Below are 19,618 nucleotides of genomic sequence, written 5' to 3'. Positions count from 1 at the left end.
TAACCTCGAATTGCAGGTAGCTAAATTTAGCAGGTGGAGATTTTGGCTAATCTCTTACAGGAACAATGTTCAGTGATCAGAGAGAAAGATTTTACCTTACTTCAGCTCATATTCCTCTAATCAGTCTCACTGTCAAGACATAATTACTTGTCACAAGCTTGTCATATGCATTTTGTGAGGTGCCACAGGCTAATCAGTTGAATTTTTCCTCTGCATTCAATATCAGCCAAAGGAAGCAATGAAGTTGCAAACCTGGGACAAGTTGCTAGACCAAGCTGCAGTCAAAACAGGCATTTAAAATTTCTTCAGGCTCTTGGGAAGGGTGCTGAAATTTGCTGGCAAGTGATATTGAAAGGTTGAGGGGTGATATAATCACTTATGTCTTATAGCCATTTGGAACAGGAAGCATTCACACATTCTAGAGCAATCTCACCTCATTTCTTGTTAATAATCTGATTGGTTACGTTGCCTCAGTGTGAAGTCTCAGAGGTACAAATTTCAGACTATGTGGAGGTGGGTGAAAAGCACACTCCCAATCATATCTACTCTCCAACACTTCATTCTCCAGAACCGCTTGTAATTAAATTTATAAGGCCATTCCCAGCAATTGCATTTGCAGTTTCTTTTTTAATAGTTCCTCTCAGTAGCTCTGCCTGCAGGTCTCTGCATCCATCCGTGTGCATGTGATGGCGTTCTGCTGCAGAAAAAGCATTTTTCCAAGTCCATGTGATGCTGTCAGAGCCGGCTGCAAGCTCTGAATGCTCCATCTCAACAGGAGGGAGGGCGTCTATCAAAGCCATCATGTACTTTAATTACAGGTAATCTCAACTCACAGGCACTCTTCCACTCCCTCGGCTCTTAAGAACTTCCTCCTCAATTACCAAAGTGCCTCAATTAGGCCCTAAATAAGCAATGGACATGCACGAGGGAGAGGTGGGCAAATTACAATGGAGAGGGGAAGAACAACAGGCCCTGTATGAGCCAACGCAATGCAGAGGCAATTAAAAGACAAAAAAGTGCTCTACCATGCAGGGCGAAAATTAGAAAAAAAAAAAAGGAGAAAAGGGCCTTTGATGAGCTAGCTCTCAGCTAAGTGGAGCTTAGGAAGCGATGGATGATGAGGAGAATGAGTGAGAAAAGATAAATTAAAGACTTGATTGGCAAGAAGGCTGATGTCACACTGTTTCCCTACAGGACCATATGTCAGGCAGAGCACTCAGTCACTGCGAGTGGAATGTGTGAGTAAATCGTGGTTTCTATAGAGCAGGCATCCCACAGGCAGCTGAATCTCTCCACTTCCAGTGCTTTGCTTCACATTCATTATCCAGCCAACCCCATACACACTCCATCAAATGCAAGACTTAATAGGCTTTTAAATGTACAAATGAAGACCCTGTTTTTTTTAATGGGCTAATTCTGTGTGTAACAAGGGGCCTTGTTAAAGGAAAAATGCAGCAGTGTGAATGTGAGAGCTTTTGTGAATTAGCTCCAATCTGACCCCAAACCATAGTGTGATGATTTTACATCATCAAGGAAAACAAGGAATTAATTGAGTGGCTCATCTACACACCAAAGCACACACCTCTGTTTACACGTGTGTTTGTGTGTGCTGTGCACACAGGGCTGGATATACTTGTTCAGCTGCATTTTATTCTGTGAATAAGGCTGGTTCACACTGACCTGGATGGCCGGGTGGAAACTGAGCTCATCCACATCCACAGCAAGCTGCTCGTAGTTGATGACAACACTGTCATCATCGGTCATCGCTGCAAGTGGAGAGTGCTGGGCATCGTGATGACTCAATAGGGGAGCAGGTGGAAGGACAAAAGTGTGTTTCTCTTTTTACACTGTAGTCCAATGACCAGAGCTGAGTGACTTTTTGTCTTTGTTGCACAACCTTTAGCAAAAGGGACCAAATGAAGAGAAAAACATGGAGCGGGGTATTACGCGGAATTAGCTTGTATCCAGTAGAGGGCGATGTTTCCCAGAGGGCAGGTTAGGACTACAGTGTCAGATTTTATTTGAAGAAAAAAAAAAAAAAAAAAATATATATATATATATATATATATATATATATATACATATTTAAAGTGTTTTTCGCTTATTTCTTTTATTTATATATTTGTTCGTTTATTCATTTATTTATTCATGTTTTATTTATTATTTTGTACACACACACACACACACACACACACACACACACACACACATATATATATATATATATATATATATATATATATATATATATATATATATATATATATATGTACAAAATAATAAATAAAACATTAATAAAACATGAATAAACAAACAAATATATAAATAAAAGAAAAAAACAAAAAACAGTTTGATTTTAGAAGCATGTTAGAAGAACTACTTCCCAATCAGTAAAAGTCTTTGTTGGTTTAATTGTAAAATCAGATTGAATTTTGGTAATTAGATTGAATTCATTAAATATTGAATATGCTGGAGTGAATTTCTCTCTTAAAAAGAAAAAATGAAACATGACTTTCAGGACTAAATTAAACTTTGTTCTCCAGGTGATGTAAGTGTTGTAATGTAAACAGTTAGGTTAGATCGTGTATCCAGCAACCTTTGGGATGATGAGTGAAAGTAACCATATACAAATGTCAGTGATAAGCAGATATTGTCTAGTCAGAATAAAAATCCTTCATGTAAAACATTTTTTATATCAGACTGATCCAATTAGAATTTAAGCTGCAGAAAGGTGGTGTAAACCTTTTTAATAACATCATCATCAGGGAAGTATAGCCACATATAAACTTTACCCAGCTGTTTGTGCTGTGATGAAATAACTATCCAAGTGGTAGAAGCTAAGGTCATGGATCATAAGTTTGATCACAATATGACGTTTTATTGGTTGGGTATAATTTAGATGTTTGATGTTATCACTAAATCTGCAGCAATATGATTGCAATAAGTTTTCATTCAATAGACGGTGATCATTATGGGATGACATCACATGCTGATTTAACACAATCCCCTTTGACTGATACCAAACCATACAAATCAACTGTAGCGTCTAAGTATTTTTTATAATCTTGATTTCAGACTTTGAAAAAAAGCTAAAACATATACAGTCACATTCTGTACATTTAGTTTGCAAATATCTATAATGTATAAAGAAATAAATGAAAACAATCATTTCTATTTGTATACAATATTGTGTAAACTTTACCTTTACTTAACATCTTAGATTAAATCCTTTGACGGCTTTTCGTGTCAAAGACCGTCTGGCTTTGTCAAAGTATTTTTTTTAAAAATCAAATTAACATAAGACATTTCTATTGTTAGAACAAAGCAAACAGAAACAATTCCACACTTTTCTCAAGCGAAATGTTTCTACTTAGTATCTTCACCAGCTAATTGCGTCATCAATGTCTGTGTGGTTAGTAGTAAATATTTGAGGCAGTTCGCCTCCAGTTATCCCTGATCCATCCGGGTGCATTCGTTGGTTTGTATGTATGTAGTGCCGGGTTTTTCATTTGTATTTCTTAGTTTATTTCAGTATATGGAAGTTGCGGCTCATTCACTCTGTTACACATATGTGCCTTATTGGTTGTATACCAGTATATTCAGGTTTTTCTTTATTTTTTTGTATTTTTCTAGAACCGCGCACAGATAACCAAAACCTGGAATATGAGTACCTTGAATAAATCCTAGAAGAGTAGACATCTGGTTCAGTCCTTCCTTTGGTACACCCTGCAGCGGGTCAGATTCATACAGCACCCACTAGTTTCCATATTATCCACCAATAATCTCTACAGTGGCCTGCATTGGTTTCAGGTTTGCCACCATCCTTTATGCAAAAGCAAGGCAGAGCGATAGGCAGAGGAAATTCTAACATTTCTTCCAGCTGTTCTAATGGGAAATGTGAAGTCAGTACACCACTAAATGGATGAGCTCCAACCACCAAAAAGAACACAGAAGAAGAGGCATGGCTGCAGGAACATACCCCGGACTCTGTCAACCAGAAAGAAATTCAGTGCTTTTAAACCTGAATGTGTCAGAGTGAAGAAAGCAACGTGCACACGGGACACTAAACAGTTAGCAGTGAAGTTTTGTCAATATCATCTTTTAAAACTCAGGACCAAAAGGCTGGCTCTGTGTTGGAAGAATGTCTGGAAGAATGGTACTCAAGTTTCACGACATAATTAAATAAAGTTTGAGTGAATAAACAACAGAAACAAACAAACAATGAAATCTGCCGACAGTATTGTACACGATGTAAAGAAAAGAATCTGACCATTAATTTTGCTCATAAATGCCTAACAGGCTTTTTATTAGAATAGTTGATAAAGAAGCTTTTAGTGTAATTACAAAATACTTTAAATGCCGAATAAATACAGATAAATTTAACTTTAAGTTACATTCACAGTCATAAATGTAAAAGTTTCTGAAAATGTCCTCGTTCTACCAACAAGAACCAGAGACCTGGTTTAATAAAAAGTGACTATAAGAAAAATCGACATTTTTATGATCAGCACAGAAGACCACGAGAGACATTACCAGGAATACCGACTGAAACGGAACAACATCTAAGGACGACAGAAATTACTGGAGCTGCATCAACACAGTTTCAAATAACGACGTGAAGCATTGGAAAAGACAAACAGCAGCTTCTTGGTTTGTTTAATGGACACACAACATGGCCTTAGTCATTAAATAATCTGCTCTGACACCATTTGTGTCTGCATAGAAAAACCTGAGCAGTGGAATCTTACGGCTTACTGAACCTTCTGAACTTTTCAGAAGTGGGCAGTGGTAACATGACCATGCTCCAACGATACCAAATGAAACAACTTGCGTCGACCAGCAAGCCTTCCGAGCTCATCTGTAAGACACTGCAGGATCAGCGGGACTCATCTCTAAATGTCGATGAGGTCATCTCCGCTCTCGTCGCTCTCCACAGTCAGCTGACGGGTCCACCACTTCTTCACCTCGGACCCCGAAGAGGCTTCATCGTTGACGGGGTTCATCTTACAAACAATAGACTTGACACTCGTCCGACCTATCGCGACACAAACATGAGGAATTCACAGCCTGAATCTTCGGGTTTTTCCAATTGCAATTTCACACCATGAGGACCTTCACTTTTTTATTTATTTATTTATTTATTGTTTTTTATCCAGGATGCAACTCTAAGTGTAATTTGAAGTTACTTGTCTGGATAAACAACCCGTTTCTCTATCACGAAAGTTGCTTTTCCCTCCAGAAAAAGCTTTGTTTCTTACATTTACAGAGAGTCGTTGAAAGAAAAATAGCACTTCTAAAAGAAGGAAAACACACCTGCGGGCAGCCGCCACTGTCCCAGCTTTCTCTGTGGTCTCCCCAGGTCTCCGGAGTCCTGCCTGTACCCTCCTCTGTCTGACAACGTGGGGCTAAGAAGCTGCTGGAGACCACTCATCTAAACAAAGAGGAGATATCCTTTGTTGCACCAGTGTAAGCGCATACCTGCAGATTATATGATGTGCTTCCGAAATATCCAGCTGTGTGGGTGTGTGAGTGTGTATGCAGCGGTGGTTTAGATGTGGGGGCTTTACCTCAGGCTGAGAGGGGTTGTCTGGGTTGTTAGTATTGTGGTCTTCACTTGGCACGGTGGTTTCTATGCTGGGAGGGTTGAGGAAGCGGTTCAGCTCCTGCTGCTGGCTCTCTCTAAGGCTATGAATGATGCTGCAGGACTGCTGCTGCTTCTGTCAAGCACACACACACACACACACACACACACACACACACACCCACACACACACACACACACAATAGCAGTCAGTGTCATACATACATGCAGACAGAAATACAGAATGCAACATGTGTGTATCCAGTAGGAGAAGTGTGTTTTCTGCTGAGAGACTAACCGCCCGGATGCGTTTGAGGCATTTTTTCAGCCACATGCGTATGGTCTGCTTGGCCACCTCCTCTTCAATGGTGTACTCCAGCTGTTCCCGGGCCAACAGCTCCTCCAGCTGGAGAGACTTTCTAATGTCCACTGAGCGATAAGACAGCATGCTGTTGGATGATACACACACACACACATATATACACAGCAAACCGCATACACAAAGACATACAGAAAAGAAAGGGGGAAACATATTAATTAGGGAATTTAGCTTTTGTGGAATGTGAGGAAGGTTTGTTCTCTGAATCTGCCTTTAAAAGATCACTTCAATTTTTGTAATTTAAGATTACTGCCTGAGACAATGGAAAAAAATGAGCTTATAAGGCTCATTTACGCACATTATGCTGTTATACAACGAGCTCTGTTGGAAATGAAGAAGAGAAATTGAAATTAAATGAGCAGCTGCGTCTGAGTTTCTTCAAATAATGTGACAACAACACCATGAATGAAAACTAAAGATTATACAACTGTCACAGCTTACACACTGTACGCACAAATTGCCCCGTCATAGTTCCGTTGATTTATTTTATATTTAACATGATCAGTCCAAAGTGTTGCTGAGCCTTGAACCTGAATCAAGAGGGAAGTAAGTTTTAGCTTTCTCAGGAGAGAATGCAACACTGCAAATTTATGATTCAACTCAGTTTGAAAAAAAAAACAAAAAAAAAAACAGTTTCCAAGTGAGCAATATGGCTCTTTGTAAAATGTAGTGCTTGAAATCTCACATGTTAGAAAAGCCCACAAGTTCTCAAGAGACCTGAAGTCAGAGGACAGAGGGAGAGGAGGGGGGACTGATGCATAAAGATTATGGCACGCAGCAGACTTCTTCTGGGTCGGAAAAATGTATTTTGCGTGAAACAGCAGAAAATATCAGTGGGCTTTCATTCGAACCTCAAACTGAAGAAAGTCTAACAAGCTAATCTTTAATGATAGCATCACATACAGGTATCCCTCCTCCTGAGGCCCGACTTAAAGTGGCACTTCAAGTAATCCAGCATGGGCCGATCCATCTGCTTCATCATGACTCGCCTGTTTTATCTCTCTGCAAAGACCTTTGAAAATCTGTCTCTTGGTCTCTGTTGGGTCAGTCTTGATGGGAGTCCTATTCAGTGGCGGAAGATTTTTTTTTAAGACATCTTCACCTCGGCTGTGTCGAGGAGCTCATTACAACTTTATCCAGCAGGCAGATCAGCTGTTTGATGAAGTTATAAAGGAATGCTGGTAGCTGCAGGTATTTTTCTTTCCCCCAAGTCTTTTGCAGTTTATTTGTGCCTTAGTAGTTTTGCTCCTATCCTGAAGTAAAGACGCTGTCTAATAATAATGCACGCATTCCTGTGATGTGTGACACCCACACACTCCCTCATTAGAAAAACACATTTCGCCTGAAAGTCAGTCAGCTTATTAGAGATCTAGTTTATTTAGTTCTTAGTCAAAAAAATCGATTCTCTGCTCCTTAATAATTCTTTCCAAGGTGTATAAATATCTCTTGAGTGCTTTATTGAAGAATAAAAAAAATGACCTGAGCACATCGTGGAAGGTGACATCTCCTCCACTGTGAAGCCGCTCCATCTCGTAGCACATGTGTTTAAACAGCAGCTTGTCTTTGTCCAGGTCCACTTCCAGCCTTCCTCTGAGCAGACGGAGCAGGAACTTCACCCTGGATGTGGGAATCACACCCTAAAGGGACAAACAAACCAGTCGCAGTCAGGAGGTGATGACATGTCGTGGGAGGTCTTTGATACCTTGACCTGGACTTCAAAACTTTAAAGGTTAGAAAATACAGTCTGAAAACAAAACCAAAAGTATCATCTGCTGTTGATATATTCTAGCTCTGTGCATTATAACTGCCATGTCTGTATTAAGGATTTAAAAAAACAACAACACTGCATTGCAGTGAGGTTAAATTGGAGGGGGTCCATTTTTAATCAAACACCTGCAGCTCTAATTACTTTTATTCTTATTACTGAAAGCTGTACTCAATTTCCTTCAGCCCTTCTCATTAGCTCTTTTATCTTCTCTATATTGTTCTATACTGTCCTTTATAGTCCCCATATTCACTCTGCTATTGCTAATTTCTCACCTCCCGTTTGTCATCCACCATGTTCCAGATGATTTGGAAGTGCCTCAGGTCATTATAACTCAGCAGCTGGTCCTCCTCAGTGGAGTAGAAAAGAGAAAAGTTCTCCACAATGATGGCTGCAGCAATAGAAAGTGGTATTAGTCGGCAGGCGTTCCATAAGAGAGATATTTATTTGGTTTGCATTGCATCGGTTGTCTACATTCACATGATAATGAATGCGCCGTGCCCTGCTGTACTGACTTGTGGTTCCCAGCATGGGTGCAGCTGCATAGTTGGGTTTTTGTGAGAAAGTGCTGAAATAGACCTAATCCATAATTCATTCTGTACATCTTCTCTAACCTTTTATCACAAATAAAAATAAAATAAAAAAACAAAGTGACGTTTAAATGAAGTGTGAAATCTAAAATTATTTTCAAACCGCATTGAAAAACTAAAACATTTTATGTCTAAATAAACATATTAATTGTGAACACATCATTTGCTAACCAGCATTTATATTTTTGGTGTTAAAAGACTGCAGTGGAAAAAGTCACCATCCAAAGTTCTTAGTGCTGGTTAATGATTATAAATTTGAATCATGATTTTTCTGCAATTAAAAGCATCATCCAGCAATTCAAAGTAGTGGATTGCATATTTTCATTTTAAATGCACTGCTATATAAATGATAGTTGTGTAACATTTGGTTTGCAGACATGTTACAAAAAATAGCTGTATTCTAACAACAGTGTGCCCTTTGCACAGATGCAGTTGAAATATTTCTTAAACAATGCAATAAAATTAAATATATATGAAAATTAAGTATTAAAATCTCAGAATTCATTTATTAAAAATGAACAAGCCATCAATATAATTTCCAAAGCTGTGTGAGCTCACTTTCACTCTACATACAGACATCAGACTGCTGGGGAAATACTGTCCAGGTGATCCTACGAAGAGCAGGACCTGAATCTCAGCACTTCTATATTATGAAGGTTTTTTTTTTTTTTTAACAATTCTTTAAGACTTAAACTGTTCAAATAAAAAGAAACAATGCACGTATTAGGCCTCCTTATGAGAGGCTGGTCAAACAGTTGTGTTTAGAATCGTACACAATAAATACCATATAGACACTAACCTACAAGAAGGTTGAGCATGATGTAGGCTATGATGACATAGAAGGAACAGAAGTAGATGAGGGCTCCTGCATAGTTGCCACAGTCAGTCTCCCAGTAGCGAAGTTTATCTGGGGTGCAGAATGGGGGCTGGACCTGGAGAGCAGAAGACAAAAAAAAAACAAAAGCAAAACAAAATTCAGTTTGCATCAAACAATAAGGCAAAACTGTTGCATAAATATTTACATCGAACAAACACTGCAACGGTTGCTACTTCTGCTAATTTGACTTTTTCAATTCGTGACTCCTCAAAAACAGCCGACACTGGAGACAGCAGAGAACCCAGTGAGATATGAAGAACACAAACAACCCTTGTAACATTTAATTTTCCCGTGAGCCAAACAAACAAAAGAATCCAATCACTCTCCTGTCTTGGAATAGATGAGGAAATTGAGGTGAAGAAACCCTTTCCAAAGTGAAATGCAATGTGAACAACATATATAGTATTTTACTAGACTGGGAATGAATGTTGAGTTGTTTTATCTACTGTAAGGAGGTGTGTGCTGGACTTGGAGCCCATCTTACCATGCAGTCATGCATGATCTTATTCCAATCTTCTCCTGTGACAATACGGAAGAGAACGGTGATGGCTTTGCCTGCTGTGGAGAAGTTGGCATGCCTGTGATTGGAAAGACAGACTAAATAAGCCAACCTGACAAGAAATTGTATATTCCCTCAGCAGCCTTCATGATGCATCAGAGAAAGAAATACTGGAATAGAGATGCAAAGAATACCGATTTATGTTCTCTCCATATTTGACAGTTCCAAAGAGAACAACGCCTGCAAAGGCATAGCAGAGGAGGAGGAGGAACATGCCCACGATGATGAAGAAGCTCTTGTACATGCTCACTACTACAGTGAGCAGCAGCATCTTCAGCGTCACCTTCATAGATCAGACACACTCAGTAAGGATCATGATGTTTTTAATAAAGCATAATCAAGGCAGTATTTATACACACAGATACTCACATGTTTCCCACATATAGTGAAGAATCTGAAGACAATTACACATGTGCCCATCATGTAGGTATATGCATTCTACAAGGGATAATTACATAGTTGTGTTACGTTTTATTGATGTTTTTATGAAAAAAGACACCCCCCCCCACACACTCACACACACACACACACACACACACACACACTGACAAAGCAAGCCTTTCTAACCAGTAAAGAAAAATGTAGAACTATCCATATGACACCCAGTGATGTGACCAGCAGGTCGTAGCGGTTTCGCCTGCTCTGCCAATAACCCGCAGGAGACATTGCTATCAGCTTCATCGTCACCTAGGGAACAATGACATCAGTCTACATCACAGGAAGTGATCCAAGAGAAAGATCCACACTGATGGACGTACACACAGAAAACAGGCTTACCTCCAGCACAAATATAAAAGTGAAGACTACCGACATGGTGGCAAGCGAGAACGTCACCTGATCATCTACATCCCACTACAAAAGAACAGATTCACATATATTCAGGTTATTTCACAAACAGCTTATTAAAATACTTAGATGATTTACATGATTTAAATAAAAAAACAAACAGTAATACAATTATCATTGCATGAGGTGCTACCTTGACTGACAGCAGGACAGACTGTGCCAACACCAGCACGGCGATGCCTCGTTTGAAGAACGGGTGCTGGGTGATGTCATACATCTTGGCTCGGAAACCTCCATTCTCTGTCCAGAACATAAAAACTAAACTTCAGTGAAATCTGATATTTAAAAAAACACTTCTAAATTATCAGGCAATACGAGTGAAGATTCTGATGAAGTCCTTCAATTGAATCTGAAATGACTTCTTTAGACCAGATGCTGCTTACAACATGTGTTGTAGTAACCAAAACTCTCCAGAAGATGGCACTCACGGGCTGTCAGTGAAGTACTATTAGTTACTTTTAGAGACTTCTTTAACCTATTAAGACCAGGTCTGAAAGGGTTCATTCTGCATATCTTAACACACATTTACTTGTATAGATGTATAAGTGTATGCAAACAAATTCAATTGGGAAATTTATGCACATAACTTATTAGCACTTATCTAAATTTGGCTAACTGCACTGCCTTATTCAAAACCAGCAGAACTAAAGGGAATCTATTGTCTTAAACATATTTGGAAAGCTTTTAAAAATCTTTTTTGAGCCTATATAATCACAACTTGAGACATAATACATTTTTATCCTTAAGGCTGTGTGCATGCACAGTGGGATTCAAATTTCCCAGACAGGGGAGATCTTCTTCTCTGAGGTGCATTAGGAGGCCATTTCCTGCTTTATGAAAGGATAAAAGTAGCTGATATGATTCGCCATTATGGGAGCTTGATTTATGGTTTGTATTTCTCAACTCTTCCAAATACCTATGTCTTATATACCACTTCCAATTGCAAGTGTGTCAACTCTATAGTCTTATGATTAGTTATTCTATCTTGCACTTGAATTCCAAGTCTGTATGTGTTTTGTTATTTTGTAATTCCAGCTTTAAATGAAGCATTTATTTGATACTATGGCCGGAGTCTATCCCAGCAGCTACGATGTTAGAAGTAGGGTACACTGGTCACCAGTCCATTGAAGGACCCTTCATTGGCTGATTATCATAAAATATTTACCATCACAGATGCAGTTTCAGGCTTTGACTGCTGACATGTTTTGCAGAAATCTTTTCCATAAGCATGTGAGGACAGGCCAGCTCAGTGCTGTAATGGTTTGCCAGTGGTGAGTTAGTGCCTTTGGATGGGGATCAAAGTCCGGCTGCTGCTGCTGGGGTAAGCCATACTGCTGACTAAAACCAAGCCCATTGATTTTCTGGTAGCTCTCAGCCTCCTCTGTACTAACAGGCTATTTCCCACACTGCCTCCAAGGCACCTCAGCTGTTCCCATGACTAGACTTGCACAACGGAGAGCAGCAGTGTAAATGTGCAGGAGTCCCATGCTGAAATGTGATCAATAAAGATACGGTGTTCCACAGTGTGTACAATTTAAGCAGACAAAGTAGACAGCTGTTTGCTACTTGTCTAAAAACATAAATTTAGCGCAGACAGAACTTCTAGTTCATGTCTAGCGATGTGTGAGAAGTTGATTAATTTCCTGTAGAAAGCTCGGGGATATTAGATTCAGTGTCTGAGCAATTTGCATTATCTGTCTTCATATTCAGCTTTTTCATTACTGCTGCTAGTCATCATTTGGATGTCCCAATGAATCCCACAAGGCATCAATCCTCAAAGAAAAAACAAGGATTATTAAATATGGATTAATCATGCAGGTGCTACTTAGCCATGCACTAGCACACAAGGCAACACAGCACACAATCAATCAGAGAATGGGGGGGGGCAGATGTGACTGTCATGAATTTTAGCTCTGTGTTCTGTCTATGATATATTCATAAAGCCTTATTTGCATGTTTTTGTATTTAAGGATGTTTGATTCGACCTGGTCGGGGAGGCAGGTGCAGTGGCTGTGCTATTTTCAGCCGACTCTTCAGGTCCTCCCATCTTCTTTGGTCCACAGTCAGCAGAGCAGTTCCCTGGTAAAGGGACGAGAAAGCATATACATGTCATGGAGGTATAGATTTTTATAGCTTGTTGGCCTAAAAACAACATTTACATCATGAGTTAATATAGTTGCAGTTCTATCTAGTTGTCTACGATTCCTGCAGTCTATCTAAGCCTCGGTATAATCCTAAATAAAGGAACTGAGTCTGTGTCTTCCTATGATTTCTCGGACAAAAGATCGGCATGCTGAGAACAAAAATTTTAAGCAGCGGTAGGAAGTTGTGATATTTACGCGTCTATATTTGTGGCTCTTACTTTATTCTCATTGAAGTTTGCAATGACTACTCCGACAAACAGCGTGAGTCCGATCATGCATCCCAGAAACACAAAGACGTGGATGTAAATGCCGTGGATCTGCAGACACAAACAAGTACAAAATGAAACGAGAAATACGTATTACTCAATACTCAATACAGGAGAATGCACAGCTTTGTGGAGTAGAGATATTAGAGTGGTAAGATCTGTACCGGTCCGACACGGTGAATAATGACGTCTCGGACCTCGACCCAGCCTTTGAGTGATAGCACTTCAAACAGTGCCAACATAGCATTTCCTACGTTGTCAAAGTTAAAATTTCGTGGGTTTGCCCTGGAAAAAGAAAGGGTTCACTCTTCAGGCACAGACTATATACCAAACAACCTTATACCTTGCAGGTATGAGACACAACACAACAGCAAGTCTTACCAGACTCTTGGCACCCAGAAACCAGGCTTCTTCTCCCCAGCCTTCAGCTTCAGGTTGAGGTTTTTAGACACGCTGACGTTTATTCGGAATATTCCATGGCAGTCCTCCTGTATTTGGCCATGCAGTTAAACAGCAAAACACAGAAAATTACTCACTGTATGAAGAGGTAATACACTATAAATGTTGTTATTACACAACAATAACAGAAGTGCACATTTTTCTAAGTAATAAATATTTTATTTAATATTAAACTTAAAACTATGATGTTAAAACATGGAAATAAATAAACATTCTTACAATAAATAATTTTATGATGATTTCATGGTCAAAAAGGGAGATTAAAATAGAGAAATGGTAATAACCCCAAATTAACCCCAAACTAAAAAAAAAAAGGATAAAGACTGCAGTTAGAGATTAGGACACATAAAAGCACTGGATTCTGGATTTAACTGGGGAAGCCCCTTCCACTTTTTCAGCCCGTAAGTCTTTGCAGGGAGCATGGGATGGAAGGTAATGCTTTATTATAAGGAGATTATGTTCCTTGCAGTACCCGTTTAAGGATACTGGGGTCGTTGCACTTGGCGAGCTTCCCGGCAAACAGTTGAACTCCGAAGCTTGCAAACACCAGCATTAGTGTGAGGAGCAGAATAGAAACCTGCAGGGGAATCAATTAAGAGTTTAAGGCAGATGATACAACATAATCCAAGTCTCAGAGATTAAAGGGTGAGCTACAGGTGCTGGACAGATGTGTATGTGAGAGACATCTGTAAAGAAAACCAGTCAGACCCAGGGATGAGCCACTCCTCTTATGGCATATAATCAGGATTAGAAACAATACATTTCTTGTTAACAGAGCAGATGTTCAACAGAACCCATAAATGCGTTAAAGAAGAAGAATGTAAGAAGAGAAATTATTGTCATTCATGTACATTTACCGTAATACTGTATCTCTGCAGTGCAGACGGCCATCATCTGTTTTTTTCTTTTAGAAACTCTTACATGACTTCAAAATGATTATACTCAGTTGTGCACGACCACTAACCAGGAAAATCTCCTTGAATCCTTTGAGAACCTCCCGCACCACCTTCCTCATCTGAGGTACCAGCTTGAAGATCCTGAGGGGACGCAGGCAGCGCAGCATCATCAGCAGCTGAGCTCCAGACTCAGGCGGGACGTCAGTCGGCAGCCAGCAAAGAAAGATCAGACTCACCTACAGCGAGTGAAGACAGCAGAGAGGGATCAGTCCTGCTTTACTGGACTCTGACAGAAACCAGTGTAAGGATAAAATGACTTTATCTAGATTTTTAAAACAGCAGAACGTCTAAAAACATTTTAGATCAATATTCACACCCAATCAGAAATGATTGACAGCATGTATCTAGGAATAGGAACAACCAAGGGTTTAGCTTAGCATGGAAACACCATATCCAGATAAACACACAGCTTTTCAATGTTGTAACCGTTGCATTCTATTTCCCTTTCTCAATGTGATAACCTTGCCCAGATGTGCAGTATAGAAATCTGCTGTAACCAAATCATTTCAGTCATTCCATGACTCACTTCTAACGATTTTAAACTTAAATGTGCTCGTTCTTCATGGACCGTGTGCACTTTCCAACAAAACTGATCCAAAGTTAAGGCCGTTACACACCGGGACCAATGCGAATAAATGACACGAAATAATTCGGAGGTGAATTTTTAACATTTCTGTCAATGCACACCAGGCGTAATGCAAAATTGTGAATAAACAAACTCTGTGGATTAAGCTGCAACAACAGTGTGTTGATGCTGCAAAAGAAAAGACAAAAAGACTGATTACATTCTGGAAAAGAGAGAAGAAATTGGGGAAATTTCATTGTTTAATAAGGGAGCTGATGCTGGCCAATGGCAGCTTCAGGACAGACTTTAGGACATCTGTGGGACAGTCTGAGGAGCTGCTTTAGCAGCTAGCCACTGCTAAAAAGCAAAGAAAAATAATAAAGACGCTTGGTCATGGTTATACAAAGTTTGAATGAAATAGCAAAAATGACACCTGTATAGCTTGCAAGCAGTGACCTATCAGTCAACACACCTTCTCTGATTAGTCAATTATATCTATTGGATGTGAACATTAAAATTAAGAAGTTTCCTCACTTTGAAAAAATATTTCATCACTGATGTGAATGTTCACATTGATTTGGAATGAACTTGATAAAAACGATTACCATGCTAATAATTTGGATGAAACATTCAGAGCAGGTGTGTAAATACTTTTAGACTGTTGAATTTCAGAACATGTGGTGATTCATTCAGCAGAACAAAAAGGTAAGAAAACATTTGCAGGACTACCTGCTGTAAAAACTAAATCTTATAGCGAGATGAAAACCCCTTCATGAAGTCAACACATTTTTATGGAAGTTGTTAGTTCATTACATCCTGTCATTTAAAACTTCATAAACTCTGATACAAGGAGGTAAAACAGCATCTGTGAGCACAGAGATACTACATACTCACTGACAGCAGCACAACTGCTGACAAATGTTTGAGCTGTGGGGCGCAATTACAAAACATCGGGGGTTTTGTTTTTCCTACATCGATATTGCGAAGACCTAAAACAGAGGGGCTGGTAAACCCTTCCCTATGTTTTTAATGACATTTTTTTGGATCTATCTTGTCTTATTCTATGTATTTCTATCACTGTATGAAGTACATTATGTTCCTATACTGAAAAAGACACAAAACACAAGAGAGAGGTCTCATACAGATATGTTTTCTAGCATTATGTCTCAGAGGAAATCACATCCATTTCTACATCTTACAAGATAGATGAAGATGTCCATCACTCCTCCAAAGTCTCTGATGACGGCAGTGGGGGTGAAGAACAGACCATCAGCCATGATCTTTAGGTTGAGCTCGATGCTCATGAATATCACAAACACGTATTCCCCAATCTGAAAGAGACACCGTTGTTTTTAACATCATCTTTCTGTTCATGAATGGGGTCATGTGACCATCGATCCATCTGGTTTTAATACCTGCAGTGTGGGGACGTGCATGACCCTGGTGAAGGGTGATTCAAACATCATGGAGATGCAGGAGCAGATGGTCACCACAATCATAACCCAGTCCAGATAGGTGACTAAGCCCAGAAGATCACTACAAGGACACACACACCATAATTAACATTGTGAATGAGTATTTCTGTGCTCTGTGGTGGCTACTGGTTTGGAGCCTGTCTGCTTCTCATGCTTGGAGTAGGTGTAGTTGCATTTACACAATCACTTAACACTTCTAATTTCTCAAAATACAATCACACACACACACACACACACACACACACACACACACACACACACACACACACACACACACACACACACACACACACACACACACACACACACATACCTATAGTTGTGGTTGTTGCTTACCATAGTCACTTTTGTCTACCAGAAGGTGCTCCTGATGATTAGCTGCTGTGTTTTCTTACAGACACTAGGGTGTGGCAGCTGGTTGTCTGTTTCTACCCTGCTTGACTGTACAGTAGGGGTGCTTGTTCTCTATCTTTTATATCTCTGACTCCCTTTTCACATTCTTTTTCTCTTCTGCATACTCTCTTTCATGTCCAAAACTATTATGTCAATTCAGAAATAATCAAAGAAAATAAGGAATAATACTTGAGTTATATCGATAAAATTCTTCTTGGGAAAGCAAATTTGTAAAGCACAGGCCTACCATGGTAAGAAAAAATGTATTAAAAAAAAGCTAAACTGAAACTTAATTTGCCATGTTTGCTTTATGGCTGGTGTGGTTCGATAAGCAGATTAGATTTTGTTTTTCTGCTTTCTTATTCTCCATTGTGTGATTCTTGTAACTTTCCAATGTTGTGATGAATTCAAATGCAACTTGAGTACTTAGATATTTCAACCATTAGTGAGAAAAAAATAAAGAATGGCACAAGCTGATTTTATGAGGTTTATCCAGAAAGCAGCTACACAGCACACATTATTGTGTGCTGTGTAGCTGCACACAATAATGTGTATTCTTAAAATTTAACATGAACATGTAAAGCATTATATGATTCATAATTCTGACACTCTTGTGACAAGTAGGGCTGTATGCGGAATTACTTGGCTATTGTTGCAAAGTTAGCTTAAGTAAAAGCGCTGCTTTAACAGAACTATATAGGTGAGCAGTAGTTGAAGTTCTGAGAACAAAATGCTGCATGATATCTGCTTAGCACAGGATTTCAGATGCATAACAGATCAAAGCTTCTCCTGTCGTATTTATTTTTACGAAACCCCTCAACTGCTTTTATTGGGTCACAAAATGCACTTCAGGGAAACCATTTTAAAATCTAAACACTTGGTACAAGAATAACACTGATAATAATATACTGATAACAATATTTAGCGTTGTTTTGATTGAATAAGCAAAGCATTTTCTGAAAAAGACATTATCTGGGTGTGTTGCCTTTGCACTATTTTCAACTCACTAAAAATCTTCAGTATTTTGCAGGTCTTTGTATGACATGAACAAAGAAGCCTAAATTGTAGTGGATCCCGCTCCTTGGTGGGCGTGTCCAGCATCCTGGCAGTTAGAACGGCACCTGCACCTCATTTGACAATCAGCAACAGCAGTATTTAAGACCAGCTTGGCTTGTCATTCATCACCAGATTGTTGGTTACCCAGCGGTAACAGCTCTCGGCCTTGAGATTTCTTCTCATTCTTGTTTGCCTGTTGGCTAACCTGTTTGTGTCTCATTGTCATCAGAACATCCTGGTCTGCCCGCCTGCCTGTCCATCCACCCACATGCCTGCCTTCCTGCCTGGTTCCCTGCCTGTCAGTTCGCCCACCCACTTGCCTGCTATCCTGCCTGTCAGTCTGTTCACTACGCTCGTCTTCTTGATAATCATCTGGATTTGGAGAAATCAAATAAACCTTTCTGGATTATAGAACTGCATCTGCATTTGGATTCAGATTGTTTCTGCACTATACAACATACATTTATTTAAAAGCAGCGTTGTAAAAGAGGAATATTTAGGAAAACTAGATAGTTTGACAACCTGAGATAATAATCAGGAATAAGTTATTCTAAAAGAAATGGGGGTTGGGGGGGTCAACGAGACAGAGGTTGTTGGATCTAATATCTAAAAAGGGACTGCTACTTGGATGATCAATCTGTCTCTGCTTGGCTGAATTATGTTGCATCATGGGTGAAATAATTTTTCACAGCACTCTAGCGAACAATTTTCATTCCTTAGCCCAGTTTGGGGAAGCGCAACGGGCAGGTAATAAGCTCCAGAATTAATAAGTATTCCACAGACGTAGAATGGAAAGACCAATGGGGAGTAAAGAAATCAATAATTCATCACACTTACTACAGCTGGTGGTACTTGGTGCTCTTCACTGCTCCTGTGATTGGGTCAGTTTTTGATCTGTAAGTGTATCCATATGACATAAAATAACACATTTTTGACAAAAAGTGGCAAGAATTATTTATTCTTCATTAGCTTAACACAAGACAGGGATGCGTTTCGTTTTAGCGTGACTGGTCTTACGCATTGAAGCGTGCCCGAACGATCACCCTGCAGAAGTTCCTGAAACGGTGCTCACGGCCCACGATGAAAAGTGGCTTATCAAAGTAAGGATGGTTCTCCCTCAGCTCCTCCTCCTGAACTTTTCTGCACAGTAACACGAGCACAGATACGAGGCAAACACTCATCAGGACATGTCGATCTAAACATGGTTAACACTATTCTGCCAGAAGCTGTTAAAATTGTACGAATCTTCATGCAAAAATACCTTTTCATTTCAGCTTGTTCTTTCTTTTCTTGGATCATCTTGATCTCGCTGTCCTCTCTCTGGGCATTACGGTAGCGCACTGTGCTGGAATGCTAGGAAGTAAAACAGGGAAGACACTTTTTTTTTGCAAAGTTGTTTTTAAAATCTTTTAATATTTATTGTATATGTAAAAAAAAAAAAACTCTGAAGGGAATTTATGTGAAAGCAGATGCATTTAAGCATGAGAACAGCTATAGTCTAAGAAAATGCAAGCACTTTGTACATTGTCTTGTTTAGTATAAGACTTTGTGCTCACATCCTGGGTGAGAGTCTCCAAGGATTTCCCTCGGCTGATCCTCTGACTGGTGGAGCCGTGTCGCAGAGACCTGCAGATAAAATGGGCGTGCATTAGGAGAAGTAATGTTTTGCACGCTGCAGCACATGAATGCAACACTGTACTTGACAAC

The 19,618-nt window shown here is 39.5% G+C and overlaps 1 protein-coding gene across 1 annotated transcript in view; it reads right to left on the bottom strand.

The window, feature by feature from the left end:
• Positions 1-4,892: 4,892 nt before the first annotated feature.
• The window catches only part of nalcn (sodium leak channel, non-selective), a gene marked incomplete at both ends in the record, with an annotated part of 71,307 nt that continues 56,581 nt past the window's right edge, over positions 4,893-19,618 (bottom strand). Inside the window, 25 exons of the mRNA XM_079253831.1 lie at positions 4,893-5,035; positions 5,314-5,431; positions 5,568-5,717; positions 5,880-6,030; positions 7,440-7,597; positions 8,001-8,116; positions 9,115-9,247; positions 9,677-9,770; positions 9,886-10,034; positions 10,121-10,189; positions 10,319-10,438; positions 10,529-10,603; positions 10,731-10,837; positions 12,583-12,676; positions 12,960-13,058; positions 13,172-13,292; positions 13,389-13,495; positions 13,939-14,043; positions 14,431-14,598; positions 16,187-16,318; positions 16,403-16,523; positions 18,749-18,805; positions 18,929-19,051; positions 19,173-19,264; positions 19,468-19,537. Coding sequence (XP_079109957.1) covers positions 4,893-5,035; positions 5,314-5,431; positions 5,568-5,717; positions 5,880-6,030; positions 7,440-7,597; positions 8,001-8,116; positions 9,115-9,247; positions 9,677-9,770; positions 9,886-10,034; positions 10,121-10,189; positions 10,319-10,438; positions 10,529-10,603; positions 10,731-10,837; positions 12,583-12,676; positions 12,960-13,058; positions 13,172-13,292; positions 13,389-13,495; positions 13,939-14,043; positions 14,431-14,598; positions 16,187-16,318; positions 16,403-16,523; positions 18,749-18,805; positions 18,929-19,051; positions 19,173-19,264; positions 19,468-19,537 — 2,872 coding nt within the window. The remainder of the gene's footprint in view (positions 5,036-5,313; positions 5,432-5,567; positions 5,718-5,879; positions 6,031-7,439; positions 7,598-8,000; positions 8,117-9,114; positions 9,248-9,676; positions 9,771-9,885; positions 10,035-10,120; positions 10,190-10,318; positions 10,439-10,528; positions 10,604-10,730; positions 10,838-12,582; positions 12,677-12,959; positions 13,059-13,171; positions 13,293-13,388; positions 13,496-13,938; positions 14,044-14,430; positions 14,599-16,186; positions 16,319-16,402; positions 16,524-18,748; positions 18,806-18,928; positions 19,052-19,172; positions 19,265-19,467; positions 19,538-19,618) is intronic.

Source organism: Telmatherina bonti, assembly GCF_933228915.1.
Source record: "Telmatherina bonti genome assembly, chromosome: 15".
NCBI classification, from domain to species: domain Eukaryota; kingdom Metazoa; phylum Chordata; class Actinopteri; order Atheriniformes; family Telmatherinidae; genus Telmatherina; species Telmatherina bonti.
This window is presented reverse-complemented; position numbering and strand designations above follow the sequence as displayed.